This window comes from Xyrauchen texanus, chromosome 29 (genome assembly GCF_025860055.1).
Source record: "Xyrauchen texanus isolate HMW12.3.18 chromosome 29, RBS_HiC_50CHRs, whole genome shotgun sequence".
NCBI classification, from domain to species: Eukaryota; Metazoa; Chordata; class Actinopteri; order Cypriniformes; family Catostomidae; genus Xyrauchen; species Xyrauchen texanus.
In genome coordinates this window covers 22561950-22578187 of record NC_068304.1, presented here as the reverse complement: position 1 = coordinate 22578187, position 16238 = coordinate 22561950, and the positions used below count along the sequence as shown (strand labels likewise).

The following is a 16238-nucleotide window of genomic DNA, read 5'->3' as shown; positions in this document are numbered from 1 at the left end:
GTATACACAATCTCTTTTGCCCTTTTGCCCTTGATGGCGTACGCACACACACACACACACGCACACACACACACACACACACACACTGACCTGAGCCTCAGACTGGTGTGTGAGTGCTCTGCAATAATGGAAGGAGCGGGCCCTATTTTTAGGGCCTTCGAGATCAGGCTCTATAATTAGAAAAGCAGAGAAGTGATGGTCACATGTGGAAATCATTAGTTTAACTGGACACAGACACAGCTTTCCCAGAACTGCTGTATGTTCTTCTACTCACTCACATACAGCAAACTGAAAGGCAGCCAAGCAGAACAGAAACAGGAAGACAGAGGGCAGACTTCCCTCTGATTCCTCTCTGTGAGGGTGTGTGTTGTATAACAGGGCTTTTACATACAAGTGCTGTGGAAAAGTTTTTGCCCCATCTTGATTTCTTCTGCTTTTGTGTATATCTCATACTAAATTGTTTCAAAAATTCTATAAAAAAAAATCTAACAAAAAACAAAGGCGATCTGAGTAAACATAAAATAATTTTTTTTAAATATAATGTTATTTATTGAGGCAAAAAAGTTATCCAATACCCACTGGGCCAGTGTGAAAATGTATTTGACCCTTAGTTACTAAATGCCCAAATCTATGAAACTGCATTCATAATTGGATTCAGCTGGACTAGACACAGCCAGGCCCAGAATGCGTGGCATCACTTTGTTTGGCGTGGCTATGCATTCTCTTGGTTGGCATGGGCATATATTGCCTTATTGTCTTGCTCTCTTGCCATTCGAGTGTTTTGTTGTCTTGCGAGAGCACATGGCTTTGTTTTGTTTCTGTATCGCCATGTGCCTCTCTGTCTTACTTCATACCCCGCCTCCTTGTTTGCTTATTATTATTTAATTTGCCTCACCTGTCCCCTGTTAACCCATTTGATTTCTCTCCCTATTTTATTCTCCTTGTGTTTGCTGTCCAGCGCCAGTTCCAGTTGATCAAGTCTTGTTGGTCAGTTCATGTTATTCCCTATTCCTGTGCGGTCCGGTCAGTCCTGTTCCCCGTAACTTCTGCCCTAGCCTGGATGAATTACTTAACATTTTCCCCTACGGCATAGTTTGTGTTTGTTTTTCCCACTTGTGGGAGTTTCGGTTTGTTTGTTTTTTTTTTTTTACACTTTTTGTTATATTAATAAATCCTTTGTTTTTCACTCTGCATTTGGGTCCTGAGCCTCTCATTCCCTACACTCTGATGCTTCTCCTAAAAACCTTCTTGGGACCAGTTGGTTTAAAGTAATTACAAAAATGGTTAGTCTCACAACCTTTGTTTGCAGATGTCACTTGGTTTAATATTTTGTCATATGCTGAAATTAAATTCAGATATTTTTAGTGTGATTTAAGTGTCCAAATACTTTCTGAATCCATTGTGTGTAGATAAAACAGCATCTGTTTTCTTTGAGAGAGATAAAGGCTTTGACGATGCCATCATAGACATTACAGAATTACACATTTGTGTGTATGTTTCTGAATGCTTAGATGGAGCTCAGCCTCAACGTCAGTCAAGTTCTGTGATAAGACCACAGAGACACAAGAGAATCAATCAACCTATCAGTGGAACACAGAACAAGCGACAGTAAATCAGGCTGGTTTTCCGATCGATAGCACTTAGACGGCACAGAATTACACAATGCTGCTCCACTCTGGATCCGGTAGCAGAGAGTTTACATCTGTCTGTGATGTCCACACAAGCAGTGCTCACAACATGCATGTATCCCAAAGTTATCATTCACACATTCACGTAAGCAAACACACAAGCAGCTTTCCAAATCGCATACTTCTGCACTTTTCTACAGCATTTTGTACCATAAGTTTACACATTAACTGCAATGAAAAGAAGATTACTACAAATACCTGGATGATGTACTTCAACTGAAAAAAAATGTTTGGAATGTTGGACATAAAGCACTCAGCGGTCGCAGCTTGCTGTTGGTGGCGGAAGGGGTGCGGTTAACTGGTCACGATGATACAGTAGACTGACAAAAAAAATAACAAATTATTAATGGTGAATGACACACCTATTGCAACTTTTTTTTTTTAATTCAGCACCTTGAAAAAGTGTGTTGAATGCTTTACCATCATCCACGATGTGTCAATATGTGTATTACTTGAGATGTAAGACTGACGCTGCAAAGATGGCTGCAACAAATCGCATGCATTTGAAACATAACTTGAGTATGCTGAAAAACAGTATTGCTTGAGTATGTGTATTGCAAACTTTTTTTTCTAGCCTTCAATTTGCACATTATTTTAAGGAGAGCATTGGGCAAAATGAGCAATAACATGCTTTTCAATAAAATTTGGAAAATTAAAAAAATTCCCATTAATCAAACAAAAATGTAGTAATTGATTATGAAAGTAGTTAAGAGTGTAAGCAGTTGAAACCCTAATCTTAGTGTAATTATCTTTGCTGAACCAAGAAAAGAAAGATCTGTGTGTATGGAAAGGGGACAAAAATGTAGGAGTCAAGAAGAGTCTATATCACTATTGTCAGCAGTTCTGCACTGAGGCGCAGTATGACACTGTTAAGTAGAGAAACAGAGCCACCGAGAGCTGTGAGAGAGAGAGAGAGAGAGCTTTGTATGAACCACAGTGCTGACTCAAGCCCTCTAACCTCAAATCACACAAAATATCCTTAAAGGAGAAAAAGAAAAGAAAGAGACAGGTACCCTTTGTGTTTCAGTGCTTTTTGTAATTTCAGCATGACTCCTGCTGTGCTAAAGAAGAAAACCCATTCATATAAATTTGCCCAATAATATCGGAGCACTGCAGCAGCTACTAAAATCTAAATCAGAGACAAAAAGTTTAGTCGAGGCAGCGCAATTATTTTTAGTGTGGACCTAAAAAAGTGACATTAGTTTGGATGATAAAGGGTTGACAGGGGTTGGGTTCAAACTGCTTTCCTTCTGTGCATGTCAACGCCCAATACTGTATATCCTGTACGAAAAAATATCACTTCCTGTTCAGCAAACATTCACAATCTCAGAGGACACAGGAGCATTCGTCCAAATTAACGTCATAACAACCTTACGTAAAAAACAGGGATGACCTAGGAAAGACAGATCAAAACAATGATAACCTCTCCCTTATGGTGGCATCCTGCTACTCTAAACAAAATTTTTATCATATCTACCAATTAGGAATGGAAGTGGGATGACAAACTAAAAGACAACTTTGACATTTCTCATAAATTCCTGGTCATGTATTGCTGAAATAAGATCAGGAGTAGCATGCATGCATACAATGGTAAAAGACTGAATTAGGACACAATAAGTGGAGTGGCTTTACCTGGTGAATGTGTATGTTACTTTTGGACTTGCCTATATATATGAATAGAACATATACATATGGGGAAAACAATCTCACACACACACATCTGTGCAAACAGTGGTTGAATCATTCTTGTGTGCCACTGCTTCTTTTCCCTAAAGGCAGACAGATTTAGAGGATCAAAGGCTCATGATCATACTAGCTGTCAGAGATGAATTACATATCTGATATCACCTCTTCCCCTGCACACCAAACACACACTGGTGTCTTCATTTATTTACCAGCAGCAATGGCATAAAGGAGATGAAATCGAATTACTGTAATATAATATCAGCAATATCAAAGAATGAACTATAATCATGCATTGAGTTATTCACTTCCGTAGCAGTGATACACAAAATGGAACCATTAAAAACCACTTAGTTTCATTAATTAACTGGCACTCTGTGAAGGATCATAACAGGGATATGCAAGAATAAAGGGGTCTCATTGGGGTAGTACCTGGATCCAGAAGAAACTGGTAATGTGGGCTCAGGTTCGGAGGATGAGGACTGCTGTTCTGTGTCCTCATGTGCTTTCTCTTCTATCTTCAGAAAACTCTTAGCCTCTCGTGAGTCTGCGTCCACCTCTTTAGTCATCCTGCAGAACAGTAAGCACCACAAAAGATCTAATAATTTTAACTAATCGCATATGCTTTCAAATCTTCAAAAATAAATGACATACAATGACAGTGATATGTTCTGTATATAATACAAGTCTTTAAATAGATCACAGTTTTTGTTCATCAAATCGGTTCAAAGTTTGTTGTGCTTTGCAGGATATTTTACTAGTCAGCTTAGCTTTGGATGTGTGACTTACTCACAGATACAACATACTGGAATGAATTATTGAAAAGTAGCAAGAATATTTAAGACAAGCCAAAATGAGATTGGATCAAATTAAGCTATTAGATAACATTCACTAAAAGGGCCCTTGTATTATTTTTGAAAGGCAGCTTTTGACTTTATTAAGATCAAACATATAAGCATTATATAGTACACTTTCTTTACCCAAAACGACTTTTGGACAACTGTTTCATAAATGTAATTACTGCACTGACTGTCTAATGTTTGGGGCATGTTCAATTGTACATTGTATTCAGGGGTTCTCAACGGGTGCATACCACCCCCCACGGGGCGTTCAAAGGATACCAGGGGGTGCTGTGAGCAATTTAGTAGAGAGGGGCCATTAGGTTACAAATGAGGGGTGTTTATCAGTCATAATAATCAAATCTATCATCAATTTCCTCTTTGCATTAAAAAATTTATCTACATTTGGGAATATATGAGTTGGTTCTCAATTATATGGTTTGGTACGCATTTGAACAGCGGTTCATATGATTTTGAAATATAGTGACACATCCGAAGTATCTGGTTTAGCAGCATCAAATACACAGGTGGAGTCACAACCTCCACTAATGTACCTGTATGGCACTGTAAATGGATACAGCTCAATGGACAGAGCAGCAGGAGCACAAAGCTCTTAAACTCACAGCTTTGCGACAATCAGTGAGAAACAGAAACCATTTGAATTCGGCACAGAATTCTACATCACCACCCTTGAATTTACTATAGTAACACTAACTGTACTTTAGAAAGAAATAGATCATAAATAGTATCACTACTTCAGCTATATCACATTTGTAATAGGCTACATTAGAGGAGTGAGGGAATATAATTAATTTTTGTTATACCCTATAAATATCTATATTTTGTATTTATTGTTTTTACATGATTTTAGAGTAGGTCTACTGTTTATAATTTCAAAAATGACATAGTTTGTTTTATAAAAAGCATGGCTGAGGTAAGGGAATGAAGTAGGGTGCGTTCATCAAAAAAGGCTGAGAACAACTGGTATAATGGATGTATGCTGCCATCTGGTGGCCTTATTTAACACTCACATTCATGAAAGAGAGAGTAACCTACCGCACTTTCTCCCCGGCAAAATCAAACACCCTGGTAATGGTGATTTTGGAGGATTCTTTGAGTTTGTCCTCCAGCTGTAGAGAGCCTGTGGAGGGTTTTCTGGGTATATCTGTGCCGACTGTGGATGTGGTCTATAAATGATACAAAGAAAATTAGCATTTTATTCGAACTGACAACTAAATGAAAGCAGAAGCGCAAACAAATACAATAAAATAAAACAAGTAATCTCAGTGTACTAAAGAGACTAAAAATCAAGGATTGTGAGTCTTAAAAATTACTAGACACTGAACCACAGACATAACACAACAAACATAATGGATGACTTCAGTCCAAATAAAGCCTTTTCAATGTATGGTTTAAACTAATCAACACAAAAGCACAAAACACAAAAGTAAAAATGACAGAAACTGACCTTTAAATTTACATTTAAAGACTGTGACGAGGAGGAGGGTGTGGCTGGGCCGTGAGGACGCATGCCCTGCGCTGAATTGTCTTAGTCGGGAGGGGGATAAAAACAAGCCGGAGGTGCCATTTCGAGAGAGAGACAAATGTGGCCGCTGTGTGTGTGTCTGCGTGTACATGTTTAAGTTATGTCAATAAAATTATGTTGATTGTTCTGCCAGTTCCCGCCACCTCCTTGCCCATCCTGTGAACCTCATTACAGCACCAGTGTCATTAACAAAGCCAGTACATTCATAAGAAGTTGGTAGTGCAAATGGGCTCTATGCAGTGAATTAGAAGAATAGAAATATGGACTTAAATTCTTTGTGAATTTCCAGGGCCCTTGTTGAATGTCAGGCATATTTCTATGACAGTAACACACTCCTTTTATACACTTGGAAAATGTGGTTCAGGATTTGGAGGCTCCATTAAAATTATAGAGAATGTAAATATTATTAATCATATTGATAAAGTGACACAATTCATGGCTAGTATAAACACTGATAGTATCGGCCTTCCAGGTTATAACGCACTTCACTTCTACTGGTCGATTTTGCTTTAAAATTTGTATTTATTATAATTTATTGTAAATACAAACATAATAAAATAAAATAAAATATTATTGAAAAATAAACTATGACTGCTAGAAATATTAACACAAATCTCTTACATTTTTGTTTCAAATAATGGCTTCAACAGTGATTGTCAGTGACATAATTTGATGTTCCACAACATTTTCGGAGTTTGGACATGAACTTCATTTCCACCTGCTAATGGAATCTCCAAACTGCAAAGCTGCAGTTTGTGCGGCCACGAAAATAGAACCCTAAATGTTAACAAAACAGGTTTTTTCACAAATTAAAACCTATTTTTAAGAGTTTTCTTGCATTGATGTTTACCTGCGGAGAGCCTGTGCTTGGAGCTGCTGCTTTGGGTCGAGTGCCGACATCACTGAGAAAACTAGCCCACAGATCATCTGCTTTCTTCTTCTTCTGGTCTTCATCATCCCCTCTTGACTTGCCAATATAATAATCTTCTTTTGTTTAATGTTCATCTTTCTGTTGGTCTGCTGCACCTCCCTTGCCATCTTCATCTAATTTGAGGCCTCCTTTTCTCCTTTTTCTTATTTAAAAAAACATCAGCAAAAGAGAAATATTTGGCAACTAACCAAATTGACTATTTAAGGAACATCACACGAGAAAGAGTAATATTCCACTGAATATCAGTATAATACAGGCAAACACTGTGCTGATTTTCATCACTATAAAACAGCACAGTTGTGTGATATTGCTTTTATACGACAGCTTTGTTTACAGGAAGTTAAATACTCACTCAGTAATTTGTTTCCTCATTAAAAAAGTTTAACTTCGAAAGACAAGAATTGTAATTTTGCAATAGGCCTATATGTAGGAAATCATGACTCCAGTCATATCAGTAACCTTATAAAACACTGTTTTATTCTACATGAATAAACAAACAAAAAAAAAACACATGACCAGCTGAATGCAACTCAATCTCTGTAACCGTCCTGTTATTTGACACTTTCACTCAATGATTTAAATAATCATGGCTGACTGTGAATACTACATTTCTACAATGACATATGAAACTTAAAACTATTGATATTCAATTATGTTGCATCCAAGCCACTAGGTGTCAGTGTAAGTCCAAGATGACACAAAGACAAAAGTTACTGAGTGCACCTTTAAAGGCGCAATATGTAACATGTTTCATGTAATATTCGCCTTTTTTTGTCAATGGCTTGTAACGCAACTTGCAATTAGCCCTTCCAGGACTTTCTAGGTTGCCTATTAAAGCCTGTAGACTGATTTTCATGCGAAGGGAGTGGGTCACTTTTGCCGAGAAAATCCAAAAGGATGTGACGTTTCTGCACGGTAGCAACACTAAGTAACGTTATCTTAGAGATGGAATGCAGCAAACTGCAAAGCATGTGAATTATAGTGCCATATGGATTGATTGTGTAATTTTAGCTAACTTGATTTTACCTGCTAACCCTGACGAATTGCAAGCTACCTTGCTTCGTAACTATTCAAATAATTTAAACGATCTTCTCTTTATACTGAATGTCAGGTTAATGTCAATGTTAATTTGTAATTATTCAGCCAGGTAAACTACAATAACACGTAAAATGAATGCTAGACAATGTTCAAGATAATGGAAAAAAGCTCCATTCATTAGTGCAACGTAACTTGGTTATACAGAAAATAGTTACATTCTATTATTATAAAACAATAGCGCATTGATATATCAACATGACAGTTGTGATGGTATCACATCAATACTGAACTGTCAAAATGTTTATAATGTACACTATTTTATAAACAGCTACTAATATCATCCACCAAATTTAAATAACAGCGATAAAGCTGGCTGGCTAGCTAATGCTAGCTACTGTATAAATGCAGGCAATGTGTCATGCAAAGAAAAGTGATAAATTCAAACTACAGTCTTGTATAGTCAGACCTATATCCACACTTTGTTTTAGCCCTGTTCCAGCACTGGAGAGTCAAATATAATATGCGGTCTCAAAGTTTCTAGTAAAACAATTATAACTGTGTAATTTTAATTATGCTACCTCATCTGAGCATGATGCCAGTGAATCATGTTCAGTCTCTTTGTACAATACATCATTTTCATGCGAAGGGAGCTGGTCGCTTTTGCTGAGAAAATCCAAAGGATGTGATATTTATGCACGCTCACGAGAGCCTTGCCTCATGGTGCGTTCAGACCAGAGGCATCGAGAGGGTCAAATCAACCATAAGTCATTCATTTTCTATGGCAGCCAGCATCTCTCGGTGGCGACAAGCGGCTCGTCCGTTTTTTTTTTTTTATTGAAGAAAATATCAAAACAAACAATACAACATTTCAAATGCTAGGGGAGGTATAAATAATATTATAAGAATATTTTAAAAAGTGTACATGCTTGTAAAATTCGAATAGCTTTTTGTTTCTTCGAGGGCAATATTGACTATAATGCTTTATAATGCTACATTGAATATAATGCTTCACTTCATTTTTAAATACTATAAAAAATAAAAAAAAAATCCTGAAAATTTACATTTATGAATGTGTAATTTTGTGTAATCTCTATTTTTCGTCATTCTCTGTTTTTGTTCATTCTCTGTTTGGCTCGTTTTTTTATAATATTTATATATATATATAGATAGAGAGAGAGAGAGAGAGTTTTTACATTGTCCATAGCAAAAAATTCCTCAAAAAAGCGAAAATAAAGAAAGGCTAAACGCATCACACATCCATTCACAACGCTTATTATTTAGGACTGTCGCGTTTTTACCATAGAAGAGAACGTTAACGTCAACTAGCGTGTTACGACATTAAATCACCCGATACGATAAATGATTAGGGAGAGCCGTAAACTGAAACATACCTGTCGCAAAAATGTTAGCGTCTTCTCTTATAAAACAGCAGATTTATCGCAGTAAACTCCACTCATAGTTCGATCCAAAATTATTATTTAGTGTAAAACATGTTGAAGATGATCGTAAAGGTAGTCAATAGTGATGATCTATTCCTCAAAAAGGAAGTTTATTAAGCACACTAACACATCTCCTCCATAGACATTAAATAAAAAAGGATGGCCTCTGGTCTCCACGCCTTGTATCTGGCTTGTACATTGCTTTGCTAAATTTGTAAATTAATCTGATAGAAGGGCTCTGCCTTATTTCTATCCATATGACTTGCAATTCATGTATACGGATACCGAAAAGGGACAAATACTCCAGTACACAGCCCCTCCCACAAGCCTGCCGCAAATCGCAGGTGAAAGAAAAGTAATCTCACACCCGACGATGCAATTCTGTTCTTTTGCACGATCACCTCTGCATTATATTTAAGATATGCTATAGACGATCAGCAGACCATATTTAATTTTTTTTGGTTTAATAAAGACATATCGGCACATTCACCAGTTATTCGCACTTAAAGTGGACGTGTTTAAGAAGATGGACGAGCAGTGGTGCTAAAAACAAACAAACTCTCAGCTCTAGTCCGAATCTATTTTCTAATGCTGTTTATCGCATTGGAAACTTTCCTCACGCATGATCGCGGTATTGATTATATGAGACATGCAGGACGACTATAACGTGGAGATAGGATTCGTGAAACAGATCCTCAGTTTGAATCTGGTGCCGAGGAAAAATGCCACCAACTGCGGGAGGAACGACACCTCTCTGTGCAATTTCATAGGTGAGGCTTCACACCATTACAGAGATCGCAGATGCTTTCGAGTGTCTCATGATTATGATGTTATAAAACACTATTGTTGTTGCGTATGCTTTGTATCACAGAAAGTTTTGACAAGTTTTTAATCTAGTGATTGATTAGCATGCTAATGCTAGTAGATTAGCTTGTCCATTTTATATTACATGGATGAAAGCAATTCCAGCTAAAGTAATGCTGGAATTAAAACATTGTGTTTGCTGTAATGGTAGGGTTTTCAGATAGATGCCGAGATGTGCTCAGACTTGGCTGATCTGTTAAGACTTATTCGCAGATGTTTTTATCTAGGCTAACTCTGTCTATTGAAGGAACACATCCCTTAAGTGATTTCTTAAATGGTCTGAAACCTGTATGCATTAAGGAATAGTTAACCCTAAAATGAAAACGATTTCATCATTCACTCACCCTCATACCACCCCAGATGTTTATGACTTCATTTCTGCTTCAGAGAAATTAAGTATTTATATTAATTGAGAAATTAAGATTTTTAGAAGAAGATCTGGTCCATACAAGGCAGGTATATGGTGACCAAAGCTTTGAAGCCCCAAAAAGCACATACAAGTAATCCACGGGACTCCAGTGTTTAAATTCACGTCTTCTGAAGTGATTTAATTTAGAATAGTACAATATGTACCTCCTTTTTCCCTGTACATCTTGCCATTGCATTCTCTTGGAACATCATGATTTCAAGCTCGACTACACTTCCTAGTGCTTGACGCTTGCGCAGACCTCTAGCAAAGACAGGCCACTCTAAAGGTGCACTCAGTCATTTTTTTCCTAATTTAAAAAGTTTTACTTCTAAAAAATAAGGTACGGAAGTCTTGAAACAAATGGATGAAATCATGACCACCCATGTGAGATGAAGTGTTAGCTCATATCAGTAACCTTTAAAAGTTCTTTTATACTATAAGGAGCAGGGTTGCCTCATGAGGGCAGCCATGTTAGCATCACATGACCAGCTGAATACTACTCGCTTGATCTCAGTAACTGGCCCGTTATTGGACACGTTCATTCATGGATTGAATTAATCGTGGCGTACTGTGCATAGTGAATTTCTGCAATGATAGACTGTTGGGCCCTTGAGCAAGGCCCTTAACCCTATCTACTCCAGGGGCGCCGTATCATGGCTGACCCTGCACTCTGACCCCAGCTTAGCTGGGATATGTGAAAACTAATACATTTCACTGTATATATGCAAAAAACTGTGTGTATAATGTGTGACCAAAATAAAGGATTCTATTCTATATTGGTAACTGAAATCTACTGTGTTTGAATGATGCAGCACCCAGGCCAATGTCAGTGTAATACACTTCGACACATGTCAGAAATTTACTGATTGCACCTTTAAAATGAATGGGAGAAATTGGAATGCCCAACAGTCAATGAATGTCGAAAATGAAGTCTTGACTTACAGGTAAATGAGACAATCACTTTTTTAGAAACCAACATTGCCGAGCCAATCACCTTTTAGATACAGACATTGCCTGTCAACCAACTCTTCAATGCACATGCGCACTAGCTATACAAGTCGGGGGAAAACATTTTTGTCAAATGTTTTTTAGTGTTATCAGACATAAAGAAGCACAATTTATGATTCATGTCAGATTTTACTACTGATTGGAAATGCGTCCTTTGACCATAATCTTGACCAACTGTTTTGGAGATTGCGGTCCTCACTTCCCAATCAAGTAGATAGGAGCTGTACTTTTAATCTGCTTGTATCCATAAAAAAATGGCTGCACGGGAGCATTCTAAAAATGTCCGCCGAGTGGAATGACTAGCTAAAAGACTTTGGCTCTAGTAAGAAATTTAATAAAGCTTGAAATCATGATCACCAAGGAGACTGTAGGTGTCAAGATTTACAATGAAAAAAGACAAAAAAAAAAGAGTTATATTTTGGAATGTTCTAACACAAACCTAATTAGATCACTTCTGAAGACATGGAGACATTGATTACTTTTATGCTACATTTGTGTGCTTTTTGGAGCTTCAACGTTTTGGTCACCGTTCACTAGCATCTATCAGTCCATTTATCCAAGATGTTTAGCCTACATCAACATTATCGACTGTCTGTCTATCTATCATTTCAAAATATTTAGTTTGCATCAACTGCCTAGATATCTAGCCTACATAAGATGTTATACCACGAGTCTGTTGAATGCTTGATTCTGATTGGTTGACACGTTCTAAGGTGTGCAATTTGTTTTTCAAGTTAACGCACAGCTATGAAGTAGTCCCACGCTAACCATCCCCCTATCTTTCTTTCTCACACTAACTCTCTCGGGAGCAAAGTCAGCGCACCCCCGCGACTCAAGGGATTTTAAACCGTTGTTTAGCAATGGAAAAGCTGAATGGCGACACTCCCTGCTACAAGACCTGAAACAACTTCATAGCTGTACGTTTACTTGAAAAATAATTACACACCTGAGAACGGCCATCAACCAATCAGAATCAAGCACTCAACAGACCCTTGTTATAAATTATCTGAAATATCTGTGGGAAACACCCTCACGCTCCCCCTCTCTTAAGCTCTCACACCGTGGACACGCATACATTATATGCATTGCGCACACAGTCTCGAGCCAAAAACAGCTCACACCTGCATCTCAGTGGGGTTGAAAAAAGTTTTACATTGGAGAAGCTATATACAAACACACTGCTGAGAAGTGCTTAAACTTACGTACATCTTGGCAATTTGGAAGCAATGCTACTTATGACAAGAGCTACAACAAAAAAGGTAATCCCAGAAGCGATCTCTCTGTTTATGAGTTTCTTTCGATCGCTTAAAAAACAATCTCACACATGCGCACAAACGCGCTAACTTATTAATCCAGTAAGTGCTCCAGTAAAGCAGCGCAAGCCTTGCTAACCTCCGTTGCTAGTTCTATAGTGACATTTTCCAAATAGCAATGAAGGCTCGTACTGTATCAAAGACGCTGAATCCGTGGCGTAAGAAAGTAGTTACACTCACGAGCGTTTTAGGGATGAACACCAGAAAATGTCTTCAGAACAACCCTGAAAGATGTATTAATGTGTATTAACCGTGGTATAAGGGGAATAATTGACTCCGGCCCATTTAATTTTTGAGAAATAATGCACACTCAAAGTGTAACGGTGCACGCCGTGACCTCATTACCACCTCGGGGGTGCATTATTTTTAAATAATTCAATGGTCCGTTGTCAATTATTCCTTACTTAATTTCCATGATCAGATTCCTCCAGTCAATTAGAATTATCTGTCATTAGAATGACTGGCATGCTGTCTTAACCACTGTTCCATAAAGTAATGTGTATTGAAATGCCACTCATTTATATCTCTTTGGATACTTTTTTTTTTTTTTTCTGTGGTTCCATGAGGGATTGTTTACATACATTGACTTTTGGCTAATCATTAAGCATTGAATGTCTTTATTCATGCACTTGTGCAATCTCTTTTTTTCGGCAGAGATGTGGTATGGGGTGTTTCTGTGGGCTGTTGTCTCCTCGCTGGTTTTCCACCTGCCAGCTGCCCTCCTGGCCCTCGCAACACTCCGCAGACATAAGATGGCACGATTCTTCCCCATCGGCATCCTTCTAATGGGCATCTTAGGCCCGCTGTTTGGAGGGGTTCTCACTAGTATGTATCTTGTGTTTTTTTTTAAGTGCATTATCTGTCTAGACTCTTGTACATCTGTCATAATGAATAATAAAATGTGTTTATATAATGCTTGTGAAATATTGTATGTTGTTTTACAGGTGCAGCCATTGCAGGGGTTTATAAGGCGGCTGGGAAAAGCATGTTCTCCTTGGAGGCCTTGGTGTTTGGAGTGGGACAGTCTTTGTGTATTTTTATCATATCCTTCCTCAGAGTGCTGGCGACGCTGTAGCACTAAGACACTGGCACACCAGGCTGCCATGAGGAGGAAACCATTCAGTCCCCCGGGCATCATATGCAAAACATGGAGGCCTTACTTTCCAAACAGTCCCAACAAACTGTTTTTTTTATACTGAAAAACTATGTTATCCCCCGCCCCCAAATGGGTTTCAGGTGAGTGTGTTGTGATGAAGCAGATTAACAGGACTTTTCATTAAAAAAAAATTAAGCACAGAGAGCAAGCTTTAGCCTTGTGTTACAGGTGGTCATCTTGCATGTGTAATTTGTTAATTGATCATGGCAAGAGATCCACAAAATGCAGGAATTCCTTGACAGATTTAGTCTTTTTGATGCTAGTTTCTTTTCATTGTCCTTACATTGTACTTAAACATTTTTGAATGAGGCAAAGACAATGTTGACTGGCTCAAGTCGGTGTGTTTTTAGTTTTGCTCTGTAAATACTAAAGCCCATTCTAGCCCTTACATTATGCTTGAGGGGAACAAAACTTTTTGCACTTCTTATATTAATTCTTTAGGCCAAAGGCTATACATTTGTTTCAAGTTTCTTTGTCTCTTTCTATCATAATGTTATATAATTTTTTGCCCCTGATTGTGTGCATGTTTGAGGAGATTACAGTAGAACACACATGGAGGTAAATAAGTGTGGACTTTGACATGGAAATCTCTTTACAGCATACACATTCCCTTCTGGAGTTAAGTGGCTTATTTATTTTTCAGTTGGCCTCCTGGGTTTGGACATCACATTGTTCTATATATATATATATATATATATATATATATATATAAATATTGTGTTAAAATGTATTTTATTTATTTTGCCCATAAGATTCTGTATGTGGCAGCCTCACCTCTAATGCCTAATATATGAATGTAAACCAGATTTCAGCAAATGTATAATATATTCACTTATACCTTCACCAAAGACATGTTATCACTAATCTACAGCTGTCATAAGTGAAAGATCCTGATATTTTCAATATTCCTGTAGAGGTAACAACTGTAACTCAAACTAAATTACAGAATGTACCGTTATAAATAATATCAGTCAGAAACCCAAATTTATGTAAAGAAGTATACAAAGAAGTTTATGGAAATGTTCTCCATTTATCTTGTTTAGAAATTCAACACATTGCAAAGCTTTACAAAGAGATCCAGTGCTTGAAAGGTTAATTGGAATGTGATAAGAAGTGAACTCTATATTTTGGCTGATCTTAATACACAGTAACAGAATTTTTTGACTTAACTAAGGATTTATAAGCCTACATAGTTCACATCTATACCAAACCAAATTTACCAATGTTAGTTTTAAATTTCTTCTCAGTATTAGCATTTGTAGAATTGTGTTCTCTCATTACAAGGCCTCAGGAAGTTCTTGTTTTCTGAAAGTTTCATTTCAAGCTTTTTACGGTGTGGATTAATGAGATTCAGTCTAATCTTTCACGAGTGGGTTGTTAACATTTGTGGTGACGCTGTTGGGATACACTGAAAGCTATGCTTTATTTGTCTGAGCCTATGGTCTCTCAATTGCACAAATGAATTTATTTTTCTAAAGTCCAATCATTCGTGGTAGAGTGACTGCTCATTATTTTTGTCGTCTGTCTTTTGATTTGTATTGCCTTTTTGAGAAATTGTTTATTCTTTACAGCGTGATACTTTTCATTGATTTTTTTTTTTTAAGTTAAATTTTCTTACTGTATAATAAGTGCCAATTGTTAGTATTTTCATGAAATAAAATGGTTTCAATTATAATGACACCACCTTGTTTTATATCTACAAATGTGTATGTTGATTTTTGTCTCCTTAAAGGGATAGAAAACCCAAAGATGAAAATTGACATCATTTACTCACCCTCATTTTGTTCAAAACCCATATAACTTTTTTTCCATGGATACAAAAGATGTTGGGAAGATAGTTAGAGACAGCCAGATTCCCTATTCACTTTTATTGTAAGGAAAGAGCAGTGTCAAAATAATTGAGAAAACAGAATTTAATATTTTTGATGCCAGGGCACTAAACGTTTAGAGGTCATAAAAAAATCCTTTTAGTTCTGTTACAATCTGAGGGCAGTTTACTCATGCCATTCTCATCTCTGGTTTAGTTCTGCTTCTACTTTACAGCACTTCCAATCTCACAGATGGCTTTCCCGTGTTCCGTTAACCTTCACCAACCAAATCTGCAGACCCGCCGCTTGCTGTGTACTGAAGGGAGTAATGTGGTGTTACCAGAGCGTCGAAACACAAACATGCTGAGTAAAGACCACAATCATGTGGGCTTCTAACACAGGCCTGGTTTGGTAATGGAATAATTTATATTTTAAAGGGATAGTTCACCCAAATATGAAAATTCTCTCATCATTTACTCACCCTCATGTCATCGGAGATGTGTATGGATTTCTTCT

General features: G+C 37.4%; 1 protein-coding gene and 1 pseudogene across 1 annotated transcript; one reads left to right on the top strand and one right to left on the bottom strand.

The window, feature by feature from the left end:
• LOC127623025 (craniofacial development protein 1-like) overlaps nucleotides 1–8444 on the bottom strand; it is a 33000-nt pseudogene extending 24556 nt beyond the window's left edge.
• A 1054-nt stretch (nucleotides 8445–9498) lies between these two features.
• On the top strand, nucleotides 9499–14625 carry LOC127622928 (transmembrane protein 170A-like). Its single transcript, XM_052097113.1, has 3 exons — nucleotides 9499–9934; nucleotides 13413–13583; nucleotides 13703–14625. Exons 1-3 carry the CDS (start codon nucleotides 9814–9816, stop codon nucleotides 13831–13833), a joined length of 423 nt encoding a protein of 140 aa, XP_051953073.1. The 5' UTR covers nucleotides 9499–9813; the 3' UTR covers nucleotides 13834–14625.
• The last annotated feature ends 1613 nt before the right edge of the window (nucleotides 14626–16238 follow it).